The sequence below is a fragment of the Pithys albifrons genome, chromosome 2, assembly GCF_047495875.1.
Source record: "Pithys albifrons albifrons isolate INPA30051 chromosome 2, PitAlb_v1, whole genome shotgun sequence".
NCBI classification, from domain to species: Eukaryota; Metazoa; Chordata; class Aves; order Passeriformes; family Thamnophilidae; genus Pithys; species Pithys albifrons.
The window spans coordinates 116785848-116809749 of record NC_092459.1 but is presented as its reverse complement, the minus strand read 5'-3'; the positions used below and the strand labels follow the sequence as shown (position 1 = coordinate 116809749).

The following is a 23902-nucleotide window of genomic DNA, read 5'->3' as shown; positions in this document are numbered from 1 at the left end:
CCAGTGTTGTTCTGCACGTGGGACATGCTGAGGCCAAGGGCTGTAGCTTTGCATCCTTCCCAGCCCTGGCCTGCCCATCCACACTCTCCCCACACTAACCCAGGTCAGGACCTGCTGGTTTCACTCACACAGGGAGAAGGAACAGTCTGGGTTGGCTGTTCCTCCACATGCTCCTATGGGTGTTGACCCTTGTTGTGAGTTTTGGCATTGATTTTGTAGGTGTAGCAAGAAGATGCTCAGTGGTGTGGGAGAGCTGCTGTTCCTGTGCTCTCAGGAGCATCGTCTGCACCCGGACTTGAGTCACACAAATAGGAGCCTGTGAAGGGGGAGCTGCAGGCTGGAGAATGGCCTAACCAGGCAGTGGGTGAGCACTAAAATGATTCATGGGTTTGGTCTGATTCAGAGTTCCTGGAGATGCAGCTTCACTTTTGGCTCACGTTGCAGTCTGCCAAGTGGAGGCCAATATCTTATTGACTAGAGCTTGCTGTACCAATATGAAAATTCTCAACTAAACTAACTTTTCTGCACTGTTTCTTCAGCTTATGCTGCTTGGAGCCTGTGAAGTGCAGGTCTGTGTGATCACAAAGGTCACTGTGAGCATCCCTGGGGAGCTGTGGGTTCATGAGGGACCCTCAGTGCGCAGATTCGGCTCCTCAGTCAGTCTGACCCTCTGGTGTTTGCCTTAATGCTGCTGTTTCTGGGAAGCTTTATCTTTGCATTTGTAGGGTGGGTTTTTTTTAATTTCCTACTGCAAGTGTCATTCAAGAGGGGCACAACAGAACTGGGGGGGCTGGAAGAGGCTCTGGTTTCCCAGTGCAGGAGCCCACAGAACCCTCCCCTCCCTCTGCTGTGTTTCCACTCCAGGGGCTGTCCCTGCCCTTGGGGACACTGTGACGAGCAAAGGGCAGTGTGGTGGCACGGGGACAAACCCCAGCAGTGGAGTAAATGGAGCCAGCACAGATTTTCCCACTCATAAACCAGATAAATCAATACCAGGACAGGCTGACAGGCAGTGGGAAAGGCTTCAGCAAGAGCATAATGAGTTTGATTTTCCCTGTTTCCATCAATAACGTGGCAAATGCATTTAGCCTGGGCTGAAGGGGAGCTAATGGGAGACCCAACAGCCCAGCAAGTAAAACTTTGTCACCTCCAGCACCAAACCCCCACCCACCCAAGGTTAGTGTTACAGCAGAGCGTTACTGTGGCAGTGTGGGCAGCAGGAGCGGGGCCTCAGCTGACATCTGGGATCATGTCTAGGTGCTCCTCTAGTCAAACCCTTTTTTCCTCCATGAGACTTTTTTTAAACCTGTTTTTTTCCTCCAGATGAATTCAGCTGAAAATTTTGTTGCACCCTGAATCTGAATGTGCAACAAACCCAGCCTAACTCAGTAGTAAGTGGAAGGCAGTGTGTCTGTAGTAGGTGTATCAGACAGTGTTTGGGTGACCCCAGGTGTTCCCTGGGTGAGCTCAGGAGGAGGCAGACTCCGGGGGTGGTGACTGTGGCTCCCCACACACCTGTGCCCAGCCCTGCCCCTCAGTGCCAGGGTGGCACCCCAGTCCAGGCAGTGCAAACACCCTGGAACCGGAGTCAGACACCACCATGGGGTTGTTAAAGCTTGGCAAGAGCTGCTGCAAAAGAAGGAAAGGATCTCTTCTAATGTATAGTTAATCTCTGGTTCTAAAGGGCTGCAAGTGAGGAACACCATTTTTCTGTGCCTCTGTCAAGCTGTGATTCCAGAGGGGTGTGACTGGCACTCTGTGTCTGTGTGTGCTCAGACAGGAGCGTGGCACCTGCTGCCCAGGAAAGGGAACCATGGCAGGGCTGCTGGGCACTCTGGGGGTTTGCATCAGCACAGCTCAGCTCTTCCCTTGCCTGGGCTCGGCTCTGACACACTCAGGGAACAAGCCAAGCTCAGTTAATGATATTTTTAATTACAGGGAGAAGTCCATAAGTGCTGGATCTGTAATCCCAAGGACTCTCAGTTTGGGTGGGAGGATTTCACACAACAACAATGTTGAGAAATGCAAACCCTGTATTAACACCGTGGTGTTTGCTGTCCCTAAACTTCCTGACAATATGTGCCTTGGCCATAAGCAGCTCCTAAACATTCTGGTGAGCTTAATAAAGCCTTGCCTTAGGCAAAGCTCTCTCTTTCTACATGATAGCACTAATGCTAATGTGGCTGCACTTCAGTAAGAAGTTCTCCAGCACTTCTTCAGTAGGGGGTTATGTAAGATGTGCAACCATAATGGAAAATCACAGAAGACAGGGCTAAAAATGACCTTTGGAAGTTGTCTGATGCTGCCCAGGGGAGCTTGGGCACTGCCAGAGCCAACCCTGAGTGGTGCCAGGGGTGTAAGTGGGGGCTCACACAAACCCAGAAGTGCCAGGTTTGTTCTCCATATTCACACAAGGCAGCAGGAGTGACATGCTCCAGTCATGAACACTAATACTGAAGGAATTAAATCACATGAGTGGGAATTACAGGGCAGGGAGGTGGTTTGTGGCATTGAATCTGCTCCCCAGTCAGCACAGAAACACTTTCCTGAAGGTGTGGAGCTGTCAGGGAATTCCAGGAGGGTTGGAAGCAACCCTTGCACAGCCTTGGGTTTCATCTTCCATTTATTGAAAGGTTATTTGGTTTTCATTGCAGGGTGCTGAGTGTGGATTTGAATGACCAAAATATACAATATTCAATATTAAAATATTAAATTATTAAATTCCTGCCAAGACAGTGCAGGAAGAGAAGAGCAGCATAACCAGTGGCTCTCCCTGTCGAGGTTGGGTATCCCTGAACTAAATCTTTGTTGCTGCACATCAAAGTGTCCGCACACACAACATCCTAAATTCTGAGGTAAATTGTTGGCAGTTTCCCTCATTTGTACCCTCAGTGTTTAAAATGTACCTCCTGGGCCGTGCCAGCTCTCCAGGCCCTGAGCCGGTGGGAGCAGACAGTGCTGCTGTTCCAGACTCCAGGTACGATGGGCATTATCCTGAAATCAGGTTTTCCATCCTCTGGCCGTGGTGCTGCTCCTGCCCAGGTGGTGGGTCTGCTGCTCTTTCTTTGCCCCAAACACTCCTCTGCTTATCAGATAAATCCCTTCCCCTTTCACACTGGGCTTGTTCCCAAGCTCATCTGAACAAGCAGAAGTGTTGGTTGAACCTCTGACTCTGCTTTCTGTTGGGTTTGCAGGGATCTCACAGGGAGAGGACCTCAGGCTTTCAGTTCTGCAGTGCAGTCCCACAGCTGCCTGTGAGTTTCAACCCTTCAAAAAACCCCCAACAAACACAGAAAAAAATTAACATATCAGAATTTAACATGACATCCTCAACCACTGTGAAACAGCAAAGGATAATCTGGATTAAAGGACATTATGAATTCCTTGGTAGACTGAGATCAGGAGCAGTTACACAAAAATGGATAAAGCCAATGCACAAATCTGCCTTTGGCAGCAACAGAAGTGTCTAATAACGTTTGACATAACCCCAGAATATCTGAAAGCTTCAAGAGTGGGGATGTCAAGGGAAAAAGAGATCAGCTACGTAAATATTGATGTTCCCTTACAACATGTTAGTTAGAGTGATGGATGTGGAGACAGGGGGTTGTCACTGAATTTCCCTAATAGCAAGATATTTGATATTTCTGTGTCTAATAATTTCTCTCAATGTCTCCAGGCTGATTAAGAATAGATGGATCATATAGGTCTTCTCAGAAATACTTTTAGATGCAACTTTTTTCTTTGGTTGGTTTTTTAAAGTTTGGTGGCAGCGTTTCACTCTGTGTTTTCAATTCCTCCATCTCTTACGGCCTTGGCTGACTTCTCTGCTCATTTTCCCCTCTAAGCTCATGGCATCACAGCATAAATATATTAACAGGGCCTGAAATATATATGTGTCTAGTCTATGTATCAAGAAGACTCACATAAATTAGGATTTGCTTGCTCAAGCCTTTGGCAGATGGCCTGATTTCTCCTTTTAATCAGATTACAAGAGGAAATTTAAAGAACTGTTTCACACTTTAGCAGAGTTAAGAAAATCCTCAGCTGGAAGGAGCTGGGAACTGAGGCAGAGCTGTGTGGTGTGAGAGCTCAGCCCTGGCCTCGGTGCAGAAGGGAAGAAACAAAAGTCAGAGGCAGATTTTGCCAAGAGGTGCATCATCTGAGGAGCTGAGAAATGGCAGACCAGGAAATTATAGAAGACCTGGAGCTGAAGAAAGTCCAGAAGGGAGTTAGTGTGGAGTGGGCACAGCTGGGACCTGTGACTGAGGAATTCAGAGCTGCCAGTGCTGGAGGAAGGGCCTGGCTCAGCCCTCTGAGGAGAGGGGTGCTGGGAACCATCCCGTGTGGGGCACAGCAGGGAACAGGGCTGGGCTGTGCCCATGGCAGTGGGTGAGGGAGCTCCTCCCGGGAGTGCCTGTTCCCAGCAGGAGCTGCTGTGGTGGCAGGGCCCTGTGGGGTGCAGAGAGCTGAGGGAGCTGCTCCTGTCCCGAGGCTGCTCCAGCCTGGCCAACACTCCCAGAGCTGCCCCATGCCCGGCTGGGAATGGCCTGGGGCAGCTCAGCCTCAGCACCCCTTCCCTGTAGCTGTGTGGAACCCAGGGCCTGCCTGGGTGGGAGTCATCTCTGACAAACTGCTGTGTGTTGTCCCCATGTTGTGTGAATTCCTGTGCATATTGTACCCTGCTGCAGCCTCCCAGGAGCAGGCAGGGACACCTGATTCCCACCACATGCACTCTGCGGAGCAGTGATGGGCCATCCCAGGAAATCCAGGCACAAATCCATCTGCCAGTGTAAACCTGGGAGCAACTCTGTTGTCAGTGCAGCTTTGCAGGCTGGATCAGCTGGCAGCACTGCCCTGATACCTGTGGATTCCATACCATTAATTGTAACTGTGCAAATTGTGTGGCAGTATGGGCACAGATCATGACCAGCATGGACATCTCTGAGAAAGCTGAGTGGGTCACCGAGTCAGGAGTGAGGGCATGGTGGAATCCACACACAGGGAGGCACAGCAGGTTTTGTGCTCTGAGAAGATCCCTTCGCTCCTACCCTTGAGTGCCACCTCCCCAGACATGGGTCTCTCTTAAGTACAGCACCTGAACAGCAGCAGTTCTGTGTGACCCGAACAGTGTGTGGGGACAGCAGGGATGTCCTCTTCTTAGAGCAGGTTCTTGGGAGCAGGCTGGGAGTGACTCCTGCTGTTCACAGCCAAGCCAGGGCTGGGCTTTGCTCCGTGTCCCTGACATGGGGGGACAGCAGGACACGCCGTGGCCCTGGCACACAGGGGGGACAGCAGGACACGCCGTGCCCCTGACACACAGGGGGATAGCAGGACACGCCGTGTCCCTGGCACAGGGGGGACAGCAGGACACGCCGTGTCCCTGGCACACAGGGGACAGCGGGACATGCCGTGTCCCTGACATTGGGGGACAGCAGGACAGGCCGTGTCCCTGGCATGGGGGGACAGCAGGACAGGCTGTGTCCCTGGCACGGGGGGACAGCAGGACACGCCGTGCCCCTGACACACAGGGGACAGCGGGACATGCCGTGTCCCTGGCACACAGGGGACAGCAGGACACGCCGTGTCCCTGGCACAGGGGGGACAGCAGGACATGCCGTGTCCCTGACACACGGGGGACAGCAGGACACGCCGTGTCCCTGGCACAGGGGGGACAGCAGGACACGCCGTGCCCCCGGCTGTCGTGCCAGGCTGCCAGCCCTGCCCGGGCACACAGCTGCCCCCAGCCTGGTGCTGCCCAGCTGCTGTGCTGCCCCGGGGTGTGTGTGTGCCCCGAGGGACGGGGAGGGGCCCTCTGACCGGATCCCTCCACAGGAACAGCTGTCTCTGCGCTCCCAGTGGTGACTGGGGATAACGTTACCCTTGTGGGGTATTTCTGAGGGCAGTCTGGGGCTCAGGGTGGGTTGGAGAGCTCAGGTCTGTGTTTTTGTGTGTCTGAGAAGGACCCACCTCAGAGTGCAGCAGTTCAGAGTCAGGAGCAGCAGGGAGTTGATGGATACCAGGGTCAGCATTACTGGCACTGCCCTGGGAGGAGCAGGGCAGGATTCCTGGGGCATTTGAGAGGGGCAATCAGCTGTGAGCACGAGGCAGGACATGGCCCAGGCTCTGCACCAGCAAACACATGCAGATCTCTGTGGATAATATGAGTTTTTTTTTTCTTTTCTTGATTTTTTAGAATCAACCTTGTCCTATGTTAGGCAGCTGGAGGCAAGAGTAAGACAGCTGGAGGAGGAAAATCGCATGCTGCCCCAGGTGGGTGACTTCTGCTGTGGCATCAGGAGCTGCAGGCACAGAGCCCTCTGAGTGCCCATGCCTGGCACACAGCCAGCACTCCTGGCACTGCCCCTCCAGACACTCAGAGAACCACAGCCCCGGGTCATCTGCTCCTGCTTGAGTGGGGGATTGATTCAAGGCCATGGCAATGCTTTCTGTAATTCTTTTCCTTTGCAGGAGTTCTTACCTTGCTAAGAAAAGCTCCCTGGAAGGCACTGCTTGTAATTAGTTAATCAATGGGTTGAAAATCACACTGAACTGCCCCTTTGCATTCTGGTTTTATCCCAAGAGCTTGTTGAATATCAGCTACTTTTTATAGTTAACCAAAATATTTGGGTCTGAAAATGCAAATGCTGTAAGTAATAATAACTGGGTTCTATTATTTATAATACTTGGAGCTGAATAATTAAGAAAATGTGAATCAAAGGTTTTTTCAATATGTTTTTAAGAAAAAATTTAGTAGTTCATAAAAAATGAATGAAAGACTCTTGTAACTTTTCAGATATGCACATACTTCCTAGAACATATTTCTCTTATATTTCATTAAATAGTCCTTAGAAAAATCCTTGAAGTCTTCCAATGAAGTTGCCTACTGGAAGAAAAAAGAAGCTGGGTTTTGTTTCAATCAAACACTAGTCATTGGTCTGAAGAAGAAAAGTGCTTTCTGTTGGCCTTAGTGCTGCTGTTTGACTGTAAAATCCAAGGTACCAGTGAAGGGCAGTAGAGTCCAGGCCCTGGCTGGGCTCTCAGTGTGTGCAGGCTGGGGCTGGGCAGGAGCTGCAGCCCCTGGGTCACCCCCTGCTTAGGGCAGACTTTTAACCAAAGTGTGGTGGGTTTGTCCTCACCTTTAATGTGACAGTTGGAAGGGCCTCTGCAGCTCTTTGCTGGGTGACCTTGAGCACTTCACTTTTCTCTGCCCTAACTTTTGGATCTGGAAAAGAAGGACAAGCAAGAAATGCCTGTCCATTAACATGTAAACATTTCTCAGTAGGAAAGACTCAGGTTGATCCTCAGTGGCAAAGAACATTCTTTTCTTTTCAAGAACAGTTTTCAGGGGGAATGTTAACAAATCCACCCAGAAATACCCTGTGGTTTGTCTTGGGTCTGGAATAATACCAGGGGATAAATGGTGCAGAACATTCCTAGTGGGGAAAGTCTTTAGAAGTGGCCATGTGTTTTATGTTTTCCTTGTCTGGGTTCGAGGTGCTCAGTGGAGACCCACAAATGCATTCCCAAATCTCACTGAAGACTGAAACACCCACACTGTGGGCATGGAGTCCAGTGAAAATGCCTTGGCTGGGGTGCCCAGAGCAGAAAACAGTGCTTGGACCCAACTGTGCTGCTGGTGGGGCTCTGAAGGGAGCAGCCAGGTGGGCAGGCCTGCCAACTGCCCCTGGGCTTCAGACACACAGGTCACAGTTTGTCTCAGGTGGCCTTTTGTTGGCACAAGGAAATGTGGAGGTCTGCAATGTCTCCTGGTGTCTCTGGATATTTAGTTCCAAGAAATGATAAGTGATGAGGGTTCCCATTTCCTGGCACACCTTACCTTTGCTCCTGAAGAAGTGATGGCTTTGGGGAGAGGAAAGAAATGTGGCTTATTCCAACCTTGCATCCCATTATCTTGATGTTCCACTGCCCTGAGTCAGTTCTGGGGATTGTTGTTCCTGTGAGTGCCACCTGGAAGTGCTCTCAGGAGTGAGCAGGCCCTACCACAAAGACAGGGATGCAGGGTGGGAATGCAGCAGCTCCTGGCACTGGTTACAGTCCATTTAATGGGAGGAATGGGAATTTGTTGGGCACGAAGCCAACCCCAGTGCTTTGACAAATAAACTGCAAATCCAGGCTGAGCTCCACAGCTGATGAAGGTTTTTGGCACAGCCCTTGCTCAGTTACAGAGTTGTGCCTCAGTGAGAGATGCCTTTTGCCCAGCCCCCCTCTGATGGTGCCAGAACACTGGGAGGGGCTGGGAACTGCAGGATTGCTCCTGGTACGGGACACTCTGACTCCTCTCCTCAGCCTTTACTGAAGAGCCCTGGCCTTGGCCCAGGCATTTTTCTCTCCTCCTGCCACTCTTTTCTTCTTTTCCCTCTCTGCTTTCTATACCCTTTCTTCTCCCCCTTGTCTGCTTATGTGTCACTCATGGAAATGCACTGACACATTTGCTGACACCCTTTTCAGACAAATCACTCCCTCTGTCACTTGGGTGTGGTTCTTTCCAATTTCTTTTGCTTTGCTTGTCTCCCTCCATATGTATTAGTTTTTTTTTAAAACCCTGCAGACCTCTACTGTGAAGGTTTTATTAATATTTAGTGGCAAGAACATTTCCAGAGAACATGGTTTTAAGTGCTGCCATCCCTGTTCAAATGGAACCTGAGTTTCAGCTCACTCTGCTGTACCCAAGGGCTGCTTTGTCAGGGGAGCTGCAGTACTACCACTGAGCCAATGTTTGATCAGGTAAGAGAAAAGGAATAAAAATGGGAATATTCACCGAACCCTGTTTAATAGGTCTGTCCCTGTGCTGCACAGATGTGGTGGCTCAGAGCACAGCAGTGGCTTTGAGGAGGAGCCATAGCTGGGCTGTAGGTCTGCTGTTCCCTGAGAGCTGCTCCTTTGTTGTTGTGGGTTGAGCAAGAACTGGGAAATGTGCGGGGATCCAACCATGGATCCAACCATGGATCCAGGCCCCAGGCCCAGCTCCCTGGGCTGGGACAGACCTGCTGTGCCAGGGAGTGGCCTGGGTGGCTGAGAACAGCCCTGCCAGGGGGTCCCCCAGCCCTGCCAGGGGGTGTGGCTGCTGTCCCTGCCCCGTGCCAGGGCAGGAGCTGGCAGCCACACCTCAGGGAGCTGGAGACATCCCTGCATTTTCCTAAGAGTGGTATTTCAGGGCTGTTAAGCTCAGCTGAAGTGCTCGGGAAATGTGGACATCTGTCACACAGTGACAGTGAAGGCATTTGCCAAAGAGACTTGGCAAGTCCCCCAGTTTCAGTTGCTTCGGTTCTCACTTGTTTCATGGGAGGAGTGAGCAGGAGGCAAGGATGGAGAACTGACAGACATGCCCCCTTCCAACTCCTGTCCTTTAGTTTGGCTTTCCCTCTCAGTGAAGGGGCAGGGGAGCATTGCCAGGATGCTGCAGCCAAGCTGCAATCAGGGGAGGCTGCAATCAGGGGGTTGAGCTGTGGCTCCACCGCCCAGGGCCAAAGCCACGAGGCTGAACCAGAGCCCTTGGCTCCCATTGTTTCCCCATTCTTTTCTTTCCAAGTCTTTTGGTCCTTATCCATCTCTTTTTGTTGTCTCTCTTTCATTTGCACTGTGGCATCAGGCACTTTTGGGGGGTTTTGCATCTTTGCTATCCTTCTTCAGCCCTGGAATGTTTAACTGGGAAGTAGCAGGTATGATGCTTAGGCACACACTGGTTTATTTGTGAGCTCTTCCAACACTTTCTGTTTCCCTCTTTCTTCCCCCTTCCATTAAATTATCACATTTCATTCCAACCCGTTTCCAAATCTTTCAAAAACCTTTTGCTGAGATTGTGGTTTTTATTTTCCCTCTGCATTACATGGTTTTAATTATAAATCTAATTAGAAGATGGGAACTGTTTGGTTAGTGGGTTTTTTTGTGAATCTGTCACTCCCAGTCCAACACTGTTTGTCTCCTCCTCTCCATTGCATGTGGGAGAATAGGGACTCCTCCAACCAGAATGTAATTAAAACCCATTGAATGAACTCATGTTTCCCAATCATGTCATCAAATATTTGCTGAAGGAGAGTAAATGAAGAGCATCCACCCACCCCCTTCTTTCATGTGCTCTCATCATCAGTTTAGACTAATAGGTCTTTAAGGGGGGACTTCAGCTTCCAGCAGCTGAGGTTCTGGCCAGTCTTTGTTCCAGGCTGTCCATCATGCTTGGCAAAAGCTCATGGCCTTGATGTTCCCAAGAACAAACTCCAGAAGAGCCTGGTGTGCAAAGAGCTGCAGTGCAGAGAGGACAGATGCATTTTTCCCCCAAAGTCTGGAGTTATTCTGCACTCATGATTTTCTGGCAGACTCCACCAGATCTTCCAGATTGCGAGTGCTGGTGGTTTTTCTATGCATGGCCTCCCAGATGGGAGCTGTTACAGCCCAGGACCTTTCCCTCTTACATGTTCATTATAAAGGAGGTCTGTGAAGGGGATTCCTGCTGGAAGTGGCTGTTTGAGGGTGTGTAGCCAGCAATGGCTTTGGCCACTCAAATCTGAGTGTGCTTCCAGTGCTCTCTGAGTGGGTGGGTTTTGGCAGCAGTGTCCTGTAGGACTTTCTCCTGAGCTCTGTAAAGGCAGGTGAGAAACTGCAGCATTTGAAACTTGTGTGTTTTAATTGACAGGAGCCCTCCCTAAAAGAATTGCTGCAGGTTTTTTGGTGTGTTATTAATCCAGAAGAGCAGTTATTGCTTTCTTCTTTGCCTTTCTCCTGCCTGTTGGAAACAAGCTGACAAACACAGCCTGTTTGCTTTGAGCTTTACAGGGAAATGGAGGGCTGAGCAAATCAGAGGAACACTTTGAGAATCAGGTAGTGATTGAACTGGCATGGCAGTCCCCCAGCAGGAAGGATGCACTTCCCAGCAAACCACTGGCCTGTGGGAGAAGAGGCTGCTGGAGAACAAGCTCTTGTGTGTTTGCTGAGGGAGGGCTGGGCTGGTGAGTGAGCAGAGGAACAGCCTGTGGCCCTGGCAGCCTTGGTGAGGTGACTGAGCATCCTCAGGGCACACTTGGGCTGTGTTCTGCCCTCCCTGGCTCTGCCACGCTTCCTCTGGAGGGGCTGGCACACACTCCCACTGCCTTGGGCTGGCAGTACAGGGCTTTTCATTCTGGACTGTCCTTACCAACAGTGCAGATGGAAACAAGGAAGTTTCCTACTGGCATAAGTAGCAAAGCTTCGGTTAATTCTTTCCCTGCTTTACACAGGGGTCTTTATTGTGCCCGTGCCCAGGACACAGGGCAGGGTTTGCCTCTGGCACTGTGGGAGCAGGGCCTGAGCAGCATCAACATTTTGCACTCAGTGTGAGTGAGAGGCTGAATTTCCATTCCTCTGGGCTTTCTGGCAGGTGATATTATGGGGCTGAGTCAGATTTCCTGTGCTTTCTGTTCACCAGAGTCGTGTTGGCATTAGATATTGTGTAGATTTGCTTCTAACAGAAAGTGGATGTGCCCAGTCAGGGATTGCACTCTCACCCTTGTGCCAGGCCATGCCCAGGGTGTGCTGGGGGCTCTGCCTGCTCTTTGCAGTGTCAGACCGTGTGCCCTCCATGCTGGGCTTGGCCCAAGGGCTGGGCAGGGCAGATGGGGATGTAGGGTGGGCACAGAAGGACATCATTTCTCAGGTGCTGCTGTTCTGCTGCTCAGTTTATTCCTGGTTGCTCGGGCTGGGTGAAGTTCATACAAATTTCAGCAGTGGGAGCTTTGGTTCCACTCCCACAACTTTGTCCCTGGGTGGTAAAGGGAAAGCTGTGTCACCCTTGCAGGGGCTGTGAGTGCAGCAGGACAGGGCAGGGATGCAGCAGGGTACGGGAGGGGGAGGCAGCAGGGCATGGGAGGGAGGCAGCAGGGCACGGGAGGGGGAGGCAGCAGGGCACGGGAGGGGGAGGCAGCAGGGCATGGGAGGGAGGCAGCAGGGCACGGGAGGGGGAGGCAGCAGGGCATGGGAGGGGGAGGCAGCAGGGCACGGGAGGGGGAGGCAGCAGGGCACGGGAGGGAGAGGCAGCAAGGCACGGGAGGGAGGCAGCAGGGTTTCTCACCCCCAAGACCCCCTGGTTTTGGACACTGACACTTTGGCAAAGTGCCTTTTGCTCCTGTTTTGCTTCCCTGCCCCAGGAGCTCACCAGCAGTGCTGGGGTGTCTGCAGGCCCACAAGAACCCCTCAGGCTGGCTCCATCCCCATCACCTGCTGCAAGATCTTCCCCAAGGGAAGAAGGCAGAAGCTGTGCTGCCTCAGAGGAGTGGCCTCACCTGAGATGAGAGGTCCCTGAGCATGAGATGGACCTTCAGGGCTGCAAAATCTGCCTTATTTTTGAGGAAAAGCTTCTGTCCCTTATCAAGGACAGAGGGAGGAGGATGTCCACGGGGGGAAATACTCATTTTCAGTCTCTCCCAACATGTGCTGGGAACAGTGGCTGCTGAAAGCAGTGTGATCCCAAGTGTTTCCTTCTCATGGAGGGAGGCACATGTGCTCCCCGTGGCCCAGAGGAGCTGTGGAGGACACTCACTGCCTGGGGCAGGGCCTCAGCACCTTCACGAGGCTTTACATGGACAATCTGAGCTCCTTTGCTCTGCCTCTTAGTGGCAATATTTCTGTTTTACCATTCCAAACTGACCAAAATCTTTGCTGGCCCTGGACTTAGAAAAAAACCCCAGGATACTCTGACTTATAAAACCTCCAAAGCTGACTGAGTGAATTTATCCTAACACAGAATTGCTCCAGTCTGTCTTATTACCCCTTTTCCTTCCTCCTTCATTTCCTTTCCCAAAGTTCAGCATTAGGCCTGGCCAGTCACTAACAGATCAATAAATCCTTCCCAAAGCAAAACAAGCCCTACCCCTCCATCCCCCACACCAACCTGGTGACAGTCACTGCTGGGGGGAACTGCAGCTGCTGCAGTGAGACCCACCAGTGCCACTGCTGGGCATTCCAGGGATCCAGTGCTGGGCAGGAGGCTGGAAGGCAGCTTTGGGTACGAAATGAGGTTTCAGATTCAGGCACAAAGTACCTTTTCTGTGGTTTAGCATATGCAGCATTCTCTCTGTCTGTTTGTGGATTATTTGTTTTTAGGGTTTTTTGAGTAGGTGAGGCTCAGTCCTGCAGAGGGTTGGTCCACGTGTGGGGTAGCTGAGGGTTCTCGGCCCTGTGGCTCTGCTGTGAGCCTTATCCAGGCCTGTCCCACAGCATCACAAACCTGCCCTGACTGTGTTGTGTCCTTGGCAGCAGCCTGGGGCTGTGCAGCTCAGCCTCTTGCCATCCCTGTGCCCTCCTTCTCCCACACCCACCCTTGTCCTCCCTGCTTTTTAGATTAGAGACACCCCCAAACCCACTGCAGTGTTCTGTGTGCTTGCTCAGGGGACAAATGAGTGCACATCAAGGCACTGATTCTCACCAGGGGCTCTTTCCACTGTCATTATTTTTCCTTCAGAAATGCATTTCCCACACATCCCAGCAGGAATTATTACTTAATGTTTCCTACAGTATTTTTTACTCTCTAAGAAAGGAAATTCCCATCTCTCAGCCTTTGAAATGTTTTCCTTCTCTATATTTCTCATGTTTTAAACCCATTTCTGCCTGCAGGGTGAGTGTGAGGAGCAGGGCAGGCTGAGAGCACCTTGGAGCACCCCCAGGGGTGCCATTGCTGCCCACGAGTGCAGCACAGGGGTATTTTTAGCCCTCTGGAGCTTTCTCAGGTTACCTCAGCACTGCAGTCACTCCAGGAGATGCTTCGCACCCTGCAAAACTCGAGGTGACTGAGCTGGGAGAGCTCAGGCAGCTCACAGTTGTCTGGCAGTGTCCTGGGAAACCTTTCCAGGTGTTCCCTGGGAGCAAAACCCCTGAGGCTGTCACTGCTGGGGACAAACTGGCACCTGGTGCTGTGGGGAAATGGCCTGGGTAGCCTTGAGGTTCTGCAGTCAGTGTGAGGGGCTGCATTTCCATTGCCCTGGGCAGAGGCAAAGGGGCCATGCCCTGGCAGCTGGGAGGGAGGGAGTCTAGCCCAGAGCTCCTGCTTCCTGCCATGGCAGCCATGGCTGAGCTGGGGCTCAAACCTTGCAGCAACGTTCAAATGTGAGCCTTGCTGCAGGAATGACCTCCAGAACACTGGGGTAAAACCATACAACCTCAACACCTTCCTCTGGAGCTGCAGTCATCTCTCTGAACTTTGCAGCACTTCTGTGAGAGGTTTTGATTTTAAAAGAGTTTTGTTGCTCCCTCCTGTTTTCCAGAGGGACACCCCTGAGGGCCAGAGCGTTTGGGTGACACTCACGTGGCTCTTGGTGGCACAGAACGAGGGGCACTTTGGAGCACCACCCCCTTTGGTGCTTCTCAGCCTTTCCCAAGAGCACTGCCTGACTGTTGTGATCACTGACCGACCCTTCTGTGTATTAAATAGTGTCTGATCTCTTGCCAAGGAGCCCGGTAGGATGCCCGGCGGGGCAGAGGGGCGGCCCTGCCCTGCACCCGAGCCAGCCAGCCTGGGGGCACATGGCCCAGCCTCTCAGCAGCCTGACTCAGTGGTAAATGCTCTGAAGGTAATGCTGCTCCGCTGCCAGCCCTGCCAATCGTCCTGTCTGTCCCTCAGCACGTGTCCTGTTGTCCTGCTGGCATCCCCGTGGGCACCACCGGGATGTTCCTGTCGTGAGTGGCCTTGTTTCTGTGTGTCCCCATTGTACCTGTGCTCTGTGTGTTCCCTGGGCAGGGCCTGCCCTCGCAGGGCTCGATCCAGCTGGGGCTGCTCTCCATGGTCCTTACTCTTGCAGTTTCCATCTGAGGCTGGAAGTGGTGTTTGCTGAATTGAGGAGGTGTTTCTGTTTTATCAGGGATGCACATTGGTGCTCCAGTGGGATGCAGTGGATTCCTGCAGAGGGAAATACTTCAATGCAGAGATAAAGCTGAGGCACATGGTGTGTTCATGTTAAAAATAGCAGGGCCCTGGGCTGAAGACCACGGTCCCAAGGTCAGCGGTGACACTTCTTTGGGAGCAGATGTGCTTTCCCCCGAGGTCAGGGCTGCACTGCAAGGCCTGTGTGACACTGATATACAGCAGTTGACACAAGTAATCAGGGGGTAGAGTTGCAACTTCTCCCTTCAGTCAGCAGTGAAACTGTTGCAATTAAAGAAACTGAGAAGGTGTTACAAGACTGAAAGGTTTATGGGGTGATGTGAGTCCACAAGTGGCTGAGCTCCCTGTCCCAGCCCAGCACAGGCCTCAGTGCTGTCCCTGTTCCCCTGAGGGGAGTGACAACAGGAGAGCTGAGCACGGAGCAGGGGCTGTGCATTCCTCCCTCCTGTTCTGGCTCAGGTGTGGCTGTTTCCTGGGGCTCTGTGACCCTCCTCTCCTGGGCTTTGCTCACTGCTGGACTGCTGTGATACCCATCTGGGGGAAGGTTTGCCCTCCTTCAGGGGAGGCCTGGGAATTCTGTAGGTATTTGCTGTGGTTCTGAGCTTTGTGGAGAAGCCCAGTGAGAGCTCAACAGTGCTTTGGGCTTGCCTGGACACCCGAGTTGCTGTGCACTGGCTGCTCCTCTGTGAGGCCTGAGGAAATGTGTTTAGGCAGTGAGCTGTGCACCAGTTCCAGCCATCAGATCCCTTCCTGTGACACAAAGCCCAGGCACAGCTCCTCACCACAGCCTGCTTTCCTGGCACAAAGGGCAGAGGCAGCCAAGAGAGCTCCAGTTCCTCTTCCCATGCCCACAGAGGCAGGTCCCTCTGGGATGGCCACCCCAGCACGTCCCTGCCAGCGGCACTGCCCACGAGAGCTCTGCCCCTGCCCTCCTGCACCACTGCCAGCTCCTTCCGACTCCTGTGCATCTGCTGTGGATCCACCTGCTGCTGCCTGGAAAAATAAAGCTGTGCCAGGTCATTGTGTCAAGAGATCATGTGTAACTATGGGAAAAAAGCCTTTTGTAGTTCTCTTGAAATACCCCCTGGCAAAGGCCCTGCCCTGAAGGGAGCATTTCACAACGTGCTTTTGACAAGCTGTGCCAACCCCTGGTGTGTGTGAGTGCAGTGTGGGAGCAGCAGCAGCAGCAGCCAGGGCTCTGCTTGCTGGAAGGGACTGTGAGGAACACCAGGATTTGGGCCAGTGTGCCAGGACAGTTCAGCCCTCAGCTCAGCAGAAGGCACAAAGGAACAGCTCAGTGTGGGGTGGGGAGGGAGCTGCCAGCTTGAGGCTGCCCAGCCCCAGCTGGGAGGGCACTGCTGCTTCCCAGGGCCAGGCACACACTTGGATCCACCTTGCTGGGAATGCACAGCCCCACTGCCAGCACTGGGCACAGCACATGCAGGGGGAACAACCAGCCAACATCAGGAGCCTGCTCTTCTGTCCAAGTTTGGCAATTTGGAATTCCTGCAGCAAAGGAATAGTGTTTGTCATAAACCTTCATTGTTGGTACAACCCACTTGTGCACAGCAAGGAATCTCCAGAGCAGGGCTGTGTTTGAAAGGGGCGCATCCATTTCATCCATTAGGGAGCACAGGGAGGGAATTGCTAAAAGTAGTGCTGTTGTTCTCCTAAGTAATGAGGAGACTTTAAAAAAATTTTAAAATATTTTTTAAAATTGCCTGGGAATCTCACACTGGTGGAGAAAGTGGGGAGCAGGAGCAGAGCCTGGTCTGAGCAGGCTCTCCATGCCCTGCTCCCTGAGGCAGCGCGGCCGGAAGGGGACTTGCCATGTGAGTGTCCCTGTGCCAGGCCCTGGGCACTCCTCCCACCCTGCCGGTGGTTGTGGGATTATTCCTGGACTGCAAGTGGCATCCCTAAGGATCTGTAAGGGGTTATTTCACATGGCAGGATGTGTTTGATTCCTTTGCAGGTTCTATCTGGCCAAACTTCCTCCTTGTGCTGTTCCAGACCAGGGTTTGCATGTGTGGAATGGTGATTGTTACCTGGTCTGTGGGTCTGCAAGTTTGCCTACTTATATACTGTACTTATACTACTGCTCTTATTTGTGGCTGCCAAAAAGTGTATAAAATCAAATTTCCTTATTTTTAAACACACCCATGACTTGGCAGCTCAGGAAAACAGATCACCAGGCTGTGAAAGGCTCTCCTACCATCACCTCAGTGAAACAGATACAGCTGAGACTGGAGAAATGTGCAGTAAAAGTTTAAGGTGTTTCATTTTATATTCCATACTGAGCCTGGAAACACCTGAGGATGCAAGGTATTTTTTGCTTAAATGCTGGCAATGTGCCCTTGAAAGATTTTATATGGCAATTAAGTCAATTACTGTTTCTGTAATGCAATTCCTGTTTTATTAGGAGCACTATAATGTTAACATGTTGGTTAGTATTGATCAGAAGAGTCTATGTGGGATAATAGATCTGGGATAAAGTACCGTATGGCCTGAATTGATCCTTCCTAAGAGTGAAGTTTGGCCAGTGTGAGAGGCCTGGCAGCCTCAGTTTCCCTCTGAACAATGGCCCTTGTGACTTTTCCTGCCTCATATTCCTTCACAATTTATGGCTACAAAAGCAGTTTCTAACTCATACATATTTAATAGCAATCCATAAAAGTCCTTGTGATGTAAGTAATGCCACTTCTAAAATGCTAAATTTGACATTATCACTTCATTTTTGTAGCTCTCAAATATCTACTTGTGTCCTGCCTTGTCCCTTTGCCATTCAAAGCTCTGCTGCTGCCATTGCAACACTCCCTGTTGCTCTGACTTTTATCATCTCTGTCTGATTTCACTATTGAGATATTATTATACTTTTAAAGCAGTTGGTTATTCCCTTCCTGGTTTTGCTTTCCCTTATACCCATCTAGCCCATGGTGAAAGCACCCTGGATTTGTGATCAACTAATGATAATATTTATTATAATCTTTTCCTTTGCATTGCCAGTGCAGTTTGCCAGGCTGGAGCTCCCTGTCCACTGCAGCCTCAGGCACTGGGAGTGTCCCACAGGAAATGTTTGCCATGGCATCCTTTGGCCTCTGAAACAGTGGAATGGGGACAGTTTGGGGCTCCCTAATTTTGATGCATAGTTTTGATTGGTACCAAGATGCAGTTTGGTACCAGAATAATGATACAATGCAAAATGTGGATGTGTAATTCATGTCATAGGAACCTTATGGTTGTTACAGGGCTATTTATTAAGATAATGGAGGTGGGAATTCTCTCCTCAGGATGTGGAATATGGAACTGGGATTGTACTTGGGACTGGGTTTGCTTTGTACTGATATACTTGCATTGCCTTAGGAGGATGTAGCAACATGCGACAGCAGGTTTAGAGGGAGTTTGTCAGGTGTTACTGAGCATGGAGGTAATTCCAAAGCACAGGAATGTCTGGATTAGGTTTGGAGGGGTGTTCTTTGTGATTAGGAATGTCTGGATTAAATCTGGAGGTTGTTCTTCATGGTTTTCCTCAGGCTACTGGTAAGTTTTGTTCTCAGGCTGCAGCTCCCTCACTTGGGCTGGGAGCCACAGGGAAGGTGGGACATTCCAGTTGGGACTAGGGGAGTAGCTGGGCAGGAGGGCTGAAATTCCTGCTGAAATGTGGAGGGAAATTTTGCCCCCCCTTGTCACTTGTTCCCTTTCTGGGCCTCTCTTGTATGTATCTGTCCCTCCCTCCCAGTCAGGGTCACTTGTTCAGCTGGAAATAAAGGACTTGGGGAAGTGTCACCTTCCAGTTTATTACTGTGTCAGCATCAGCTGCTTGGTAAATATTGTCTTAATATTTATTGACCAGGGAAGGTGCTGAAAGGCACATGTAGGTGCCACGTGCCTTCTCACAGCAGCTCTGGAGAGACCTTGAGGTTTGGTACCAGGTGCTGGGCAGGATGGTCATCCCCAGCCCTGGCTGTGCCACAGACATCCAGTGTGGGAGCTGCCACTGAACCCCTTTCCTGCATTCACCACTGCAGAGTTGCACAGCAGATACCCCTAAAACACTCGTGCATTTTTGTGGTGGAGACTTGTGATTTCAGGCTGCAGGATGCCAGTTTGGAGGGTTTGGGTTATGCCCACCCACTGGAATTAAACACAAAGGACCTTGATTTGTGGCCCTGTGGCCTCCTTCCTTTCTTCCAGCCTGGGAGTGTGTCTGGGTTTCATGCTTTTATACTCAGGTTTTCTTCAGCAAGGGCTCAGAGGAACTGGGTTGTTTTCCCACCTCATGCACAGAATCTCAGCAGGACCTTGGGGTTGTTGTGCCTTTGTTGCCCAGCTGTAGGAATTGCCCTTTCAGGATGTCAGCTTCCCAGGATCCAGCTGTTTGGGTTATTCAGTTGCAGCTAATGCAGTGTCTGATCACTGCTGGACTCAAGGCACTGGTGAAATAATAAATAATGACAATGGAAAACAGGTTTTACCTTTCTCAGCAGTCATATTGCTGTTGGCCTAGAGATTAAGGGGTGGTTTAGCAGCAGTTGCACTTCAGCTGGTTTTTAGTGTATTATGGTTACACAGAAATAATCTTACATTGCAATACACAGTGTGGTGGGATCATCATTCCTGTCTCTAGAGAGGCCTGGTGACACTACATGAGTTCCTGTCCCCCTGCTCAGAATCCATCAGTTTTCTATAAATCATTATGAAATGCTTCCCTAAGTTTTTGGGGTATCCCTGCTCTGCCTTTCTAACTGCAGTGTTGTACCATGAGTGTGAAACATAGTGACTGCAGGCACAGTTCCTCAGTCCTCAGGGAAGAGCCAGTGAAAGAAACACTTCCAATGCCTTGCTTGATTGTAAGAGGACAAGGAAATCCTTTGAAAAAGAGGAGAACTGCTCTGTGCTTGTTAGATGGGAATAGCCACTCTGGGCTGGTCTTTGTGCTTGTGAGCCACGTCCTGCAGGAGATGAGGTTGGGGAATAGTGGAACAGTTCCAGCTGAGGCCTCTGCAAACACCCTCACGTTGTGTCTGACCCTCAGCATCCCCAGTGGTGCCTGTGCTGCTCCATTTGTGTGTGGTTTTGGTCATTGTAACCTGGCAGCATGTGCTTTCTGTGTTCACAGGGAATGCTGTGTCCCCTGAGGGACAGTCCCTGCTCCTGTTGTGAGTCCCTCCCCTCTGTGCTCCCCCGTGCTGCATGTCCCAAACCTGTGCCATTCCAGGTGCATGTCCCTGTGCTCGCAGTGCCCCTGCACTGGGATAACCATCTCTTTGCATCCCTTCCTGCAGGTTGTGTGGAGGAAACTTGGCGATGCTGCAGGGTCGTGCCCTGGCATTAGGCAGCACCTGTCAGGAAACCAGTACAAGGGCCCCATGTGATGGGCTCTCTGCAGAGCAGGAGCTGCAGCGCCGCTGGGAGGGAAGAACTGCCTGTGCCCGCCGTTCCCGCTGCCCGGAGGCGCTGCCAGGGCCCTGCCCGTGCTGCCAGCGCGCCCCAGTCCTGCTGCCCCACGCCCTGCCCAGTGCCACGCTGCCCTCGCTGCCACCCCACCGTGAGGAGCACCGGGGGATCCATCGGCCCGAGCGGATGGTTGGGATTCCGCAGGAGCTGCACCAGATAAGTGTGATTGTGGTTGGTTCCAGCCAGGCTCTGACAGGCCTGTCCGAGGTTCCCACTGGATTGCAGAGGGGTTTGGCCCCCACACCGGAGAGATGTGGATAAACTGTGCCTTTGGTCTCCGCAGCTCGAGAGTCGCTTCTTGGGAACTCCCCTTGATCTGTAACTGACCGTCAGGGTGCTTGGGCAATTCCCAGGTGATTGCTTTGCTTTGGTAGAATACCTGCCCTTGGAGGTGCTAAAGACCATAACGTCCTAACCAGCCAGTAGTGTAGCATAACTACAGTACTTGTAGTGATCCACAATTTCTTTCTAAATGAAAGTCCAGGTAGCTTTCTCTTGATGCACATCTTCTGAAGAGGTGTGTGGTGTTGGAGCCCTTTAATGAACAGAACATTCAGGCATCGCTGTCACAGCTCTCAGATCAGGATCTCCATCAGAATTTCTTTTGGAAAGTGTTTTCCAACTGTCAGGATGCTAATTTCTAACTGTTTAATTTCGAGACATGCTGATTTATTTAACAAGAGCCTGTAAGGGTCTAAAAGATTGCACTGCATTATTAAAACAAGCTTTTCTTGCCGCCGTAGCGTTCTTTCAAAGAAAAAGGTTTTTATTCTCCTCGGAGCATGTCTTTCACTATTATGAGGCAGAAAGCCCTTGTTCAGATTGCCTGAGATGTGACCAGACGGCGCCCTAGATGTGCTTAGTTTATTTTTATCTCTGTGTATGACATTAGTTGTGTGTATTGAATTACAACGATAGGTATTTTGTGTATATCTAAGAGCAATGATAGTTTCATGTATGAATGTGCAACAGGCTTGTGACTGAATGGCTGTTGCTTAACTTTTTACCATAGCTGAGCATCAAAAAGACTAATAAAATTAATAAGAATAATAATAAAAAAAAAAGGGAATGCAACAATTCCTGGGTTTCTGGTTTGTTCTTGGTTACTGAGATTTGAGCCAAAGTGAGAGCCTCTGTTTCCTCTGAGCTTTGACATGCTGTACCTGTGGGCAGTTGGCAGTGGAATGTAGCTCTGTTGCTGTACAATCTTTTGTTCTATATATGATGTAAATCTGCTACCTGTCTGCAGCAAAACTGTGTTCATTTGCAGCAGGAATTCTGTCGGGTTTGTTGTTACTTCCACTTGGTACCATTGGATGTGAGGCCTCCGATCCAGCATTGCTTTCTTGGGCTAAACTCCGGTTCACTCCTTCTGCTTGAGCTGGGAATGCAGAATGCAGCCTTCTGGTTTGAAACATGGCCCTGCTGTGGCTTCTGCCCCAGAACCCAGGCCAGGCAGCTGGGTGTTGTCCTTCCACCTTGTTTCCTCTCACTGCATAGTTCAGTTTTGGTTGTTGTATTCCTATCTCTGTATGAACAGCTGTAACCCCTGTACTTGTGTCTTCAGGGGCTGATCGAGGGACACTGGTCTTTTGACACTACACTTGTGTAAATTTTGATACTGTAGTAAAACTATTTTTTTACAGTTCTGCATACGATGGGGTATCAAGTATGTGTGTTCATCTTAGCAATGGTAATAAATTATAGAATCCCACCCTTGTTTGCTCTCCTTTCCTGACCAAAGCTGCGAGGGGCAGTTTGCCTCCAAAGAGCTGTTGGGAATGTTTCCTGCTCTGTTGAGAAATTAGCTGCATGTTGGGCACTTTTCTTCATTTTCTTGCCAGGTGTCTTTAAAAAAAGCAAGAAAGGTGACCTTGCCTCTTTGTTTCATGCTGAGTGAGGAGCAGTGTGAGGGCTGTGCCAGGGGGTGGTGACCAGGTGCAAGCTGTTAAGTTCGGTAAGTTGGGCTGCAATTGCAGCCTCAGGACACCTGTGCTGGTTTCTTCTTCCTCCCAGAGCAGCTTCAAGGTGAGGACAGAGCAACATGGAGCTCCTGGAGTCCTTTTGTTCAGGTAAGAGGTGCTGGTGTGCTGGGGGAAGGCTGGTTGTGTCCCACTGTCCCCATTACATCTCTGCCCCAGGACTGGGCTGGGTGGGTCAGGGGAAAGGGCTGTGCTTGTGCCAGTGAGTAAAAAACTGGCCTTAAACTTTCTGGGAGGAAAAAAATTCCTTAGTACTATCAATTAGAGCTGATAAATCCTGTGGTGGCCCCTAAAACACAGTTTATTAAGAGCAGAAAGCAGGCGGTGTGTGGGGAAGGAGTCAGTGCCCTGAGGGGCCTGTGACCTGCTGGAATGTCTCTGTGCTGATGAGTAAAATGTGCTGTGTAGGTCGAGACCTTCCCTTCCTGCTCCTGCACACGTGGCTGAGCCTCTGCAGTGAAATGCAATTGCCCAGGCCTCCTGCACAACTCCTGCTCTTGCTTTAGCAGAATTCTGCTGTGGCTCAAAACCTGCACGTGTTGCAGGGCCACTCCCCAGGCCTGAGCTGAGCCTCAGGGAGCTCCCAAATTCACTGCAGAGTGCATTTGAAATAGTGTTGGTGTAGGGGGTAGATCCTCCATCCTGCTCTGCAGAGTGTGAGGGGGGCAGAAGGTGAGGAATGGCACCCTGTTTGCAGCAAGGGGCTGGTTCCAGGAGAGCCTGTTCCCCACGGGCTGCAGCTGATGGACTGCAGGTTTATGAATGTGGCCCAAAGCCAGAGTGCCCTTTGTAATGTTTGAACACCCAGCCCTGCTCCCCCTCATGCTGCCCCAACCCCTCAAACACCCAATGCCCCTCAGGCTCAAACACCACCCTTGCCAGGCCACTGGTTTGTGAAAATATTTAAATGTCTTGTTGAAATAAGTCCCAGGGTGGTTTTTTTTTTTTTGTGAATTCTTTCTACTGATCTTACCAGTTTGATACAGAAGTGACTCAGCCATTTCCCCCCCACCACTTTTGGGTGGAAAAAAGTCTTGATGAGATGACTTTTTTTTTTTTTAGTTCCTGCAGAGTGTCCCAGGAAATGCAGCTGCTGGGTGTGTAATGCCAAGCCCTCCTTACATCCTCACCCTTGTGTTTTGCAGGCTCAGGTGACCCGGGGCACAGGGCCCTCACCCCAGGCCAGCCTGTCCTGCAGCTCTGGCCACCCACAGCCCTGAAGGTAAGAACAGCTCTGCCTGCATTGAGGAAATAGGGGTTCTGCATTAATTAATCAACCAGCAAACAGGCAATGCAGAAATGGTGATGTGAATGAAAATCAGCTTTGACATAGTCTTATGTAAGTACAAATGTGACCATGTTTTAAAAGTTCAAGGGATAACATCAACCTTGCTTGAATCTTCCCTAACTGAGAAAGCTCAGACACTTCCATGTGAGTAATTAGAAAATTGAGAAATATTCATGAGGATGATGAAAAAAAGCCATAGGGTCTTGTGCTGTTGGTTTGAGGGCTTTGCTGGCTCCTGGAAGTTCCAGCCTGGTCCAACCTTGTTAGTTCTCCTCATGTTGTGACTGGTGGGGAAGGACCCCAGGGATTGCA

At 50.9% G+C, this 23902-nt stretch overlaps 1 protein-coding gene across 4 annotated transcripts in view; it reads left to right on the top strand.

Annotated features, from left to right (window-relative positions):
• Positions 1 to 22021, top strand: part of CCDC85A (coiled-coil domain containing 85A) — a 64856-nt gene extending 42835 nt beyond the window's left edge. The window contains exons 3-5 of one of the 4 annotated variants that reach the window (XM_071548109.1): positions 6194 to 6274; positions 17038 to 17137; positions 20149 to 22021. In XM_071548109.1, the coding sequence (XP_071404210.1) occupies positions 6194 to 6274; positions 17038 to 17137; positions 20149 to 20581 (614 nt within the window). In that variant the 3' untranslated portion in view covers positions 20582 to 22021. Of the gene's footprint in view, positions 1 to 6193; positions 6275 to 14435; positions 14556 to 17037; positions 17138 to 20148 lie in introns of all 4 variants that reach the window. The other 3 variants (XM_071548105.1, XM_071548106.1, XM_071548107.1) reach the window with 3 other exon arrangements.
• The last annotated feature ends 1881 nt before the right edge of the window (positions 22022 to 23902 follow it).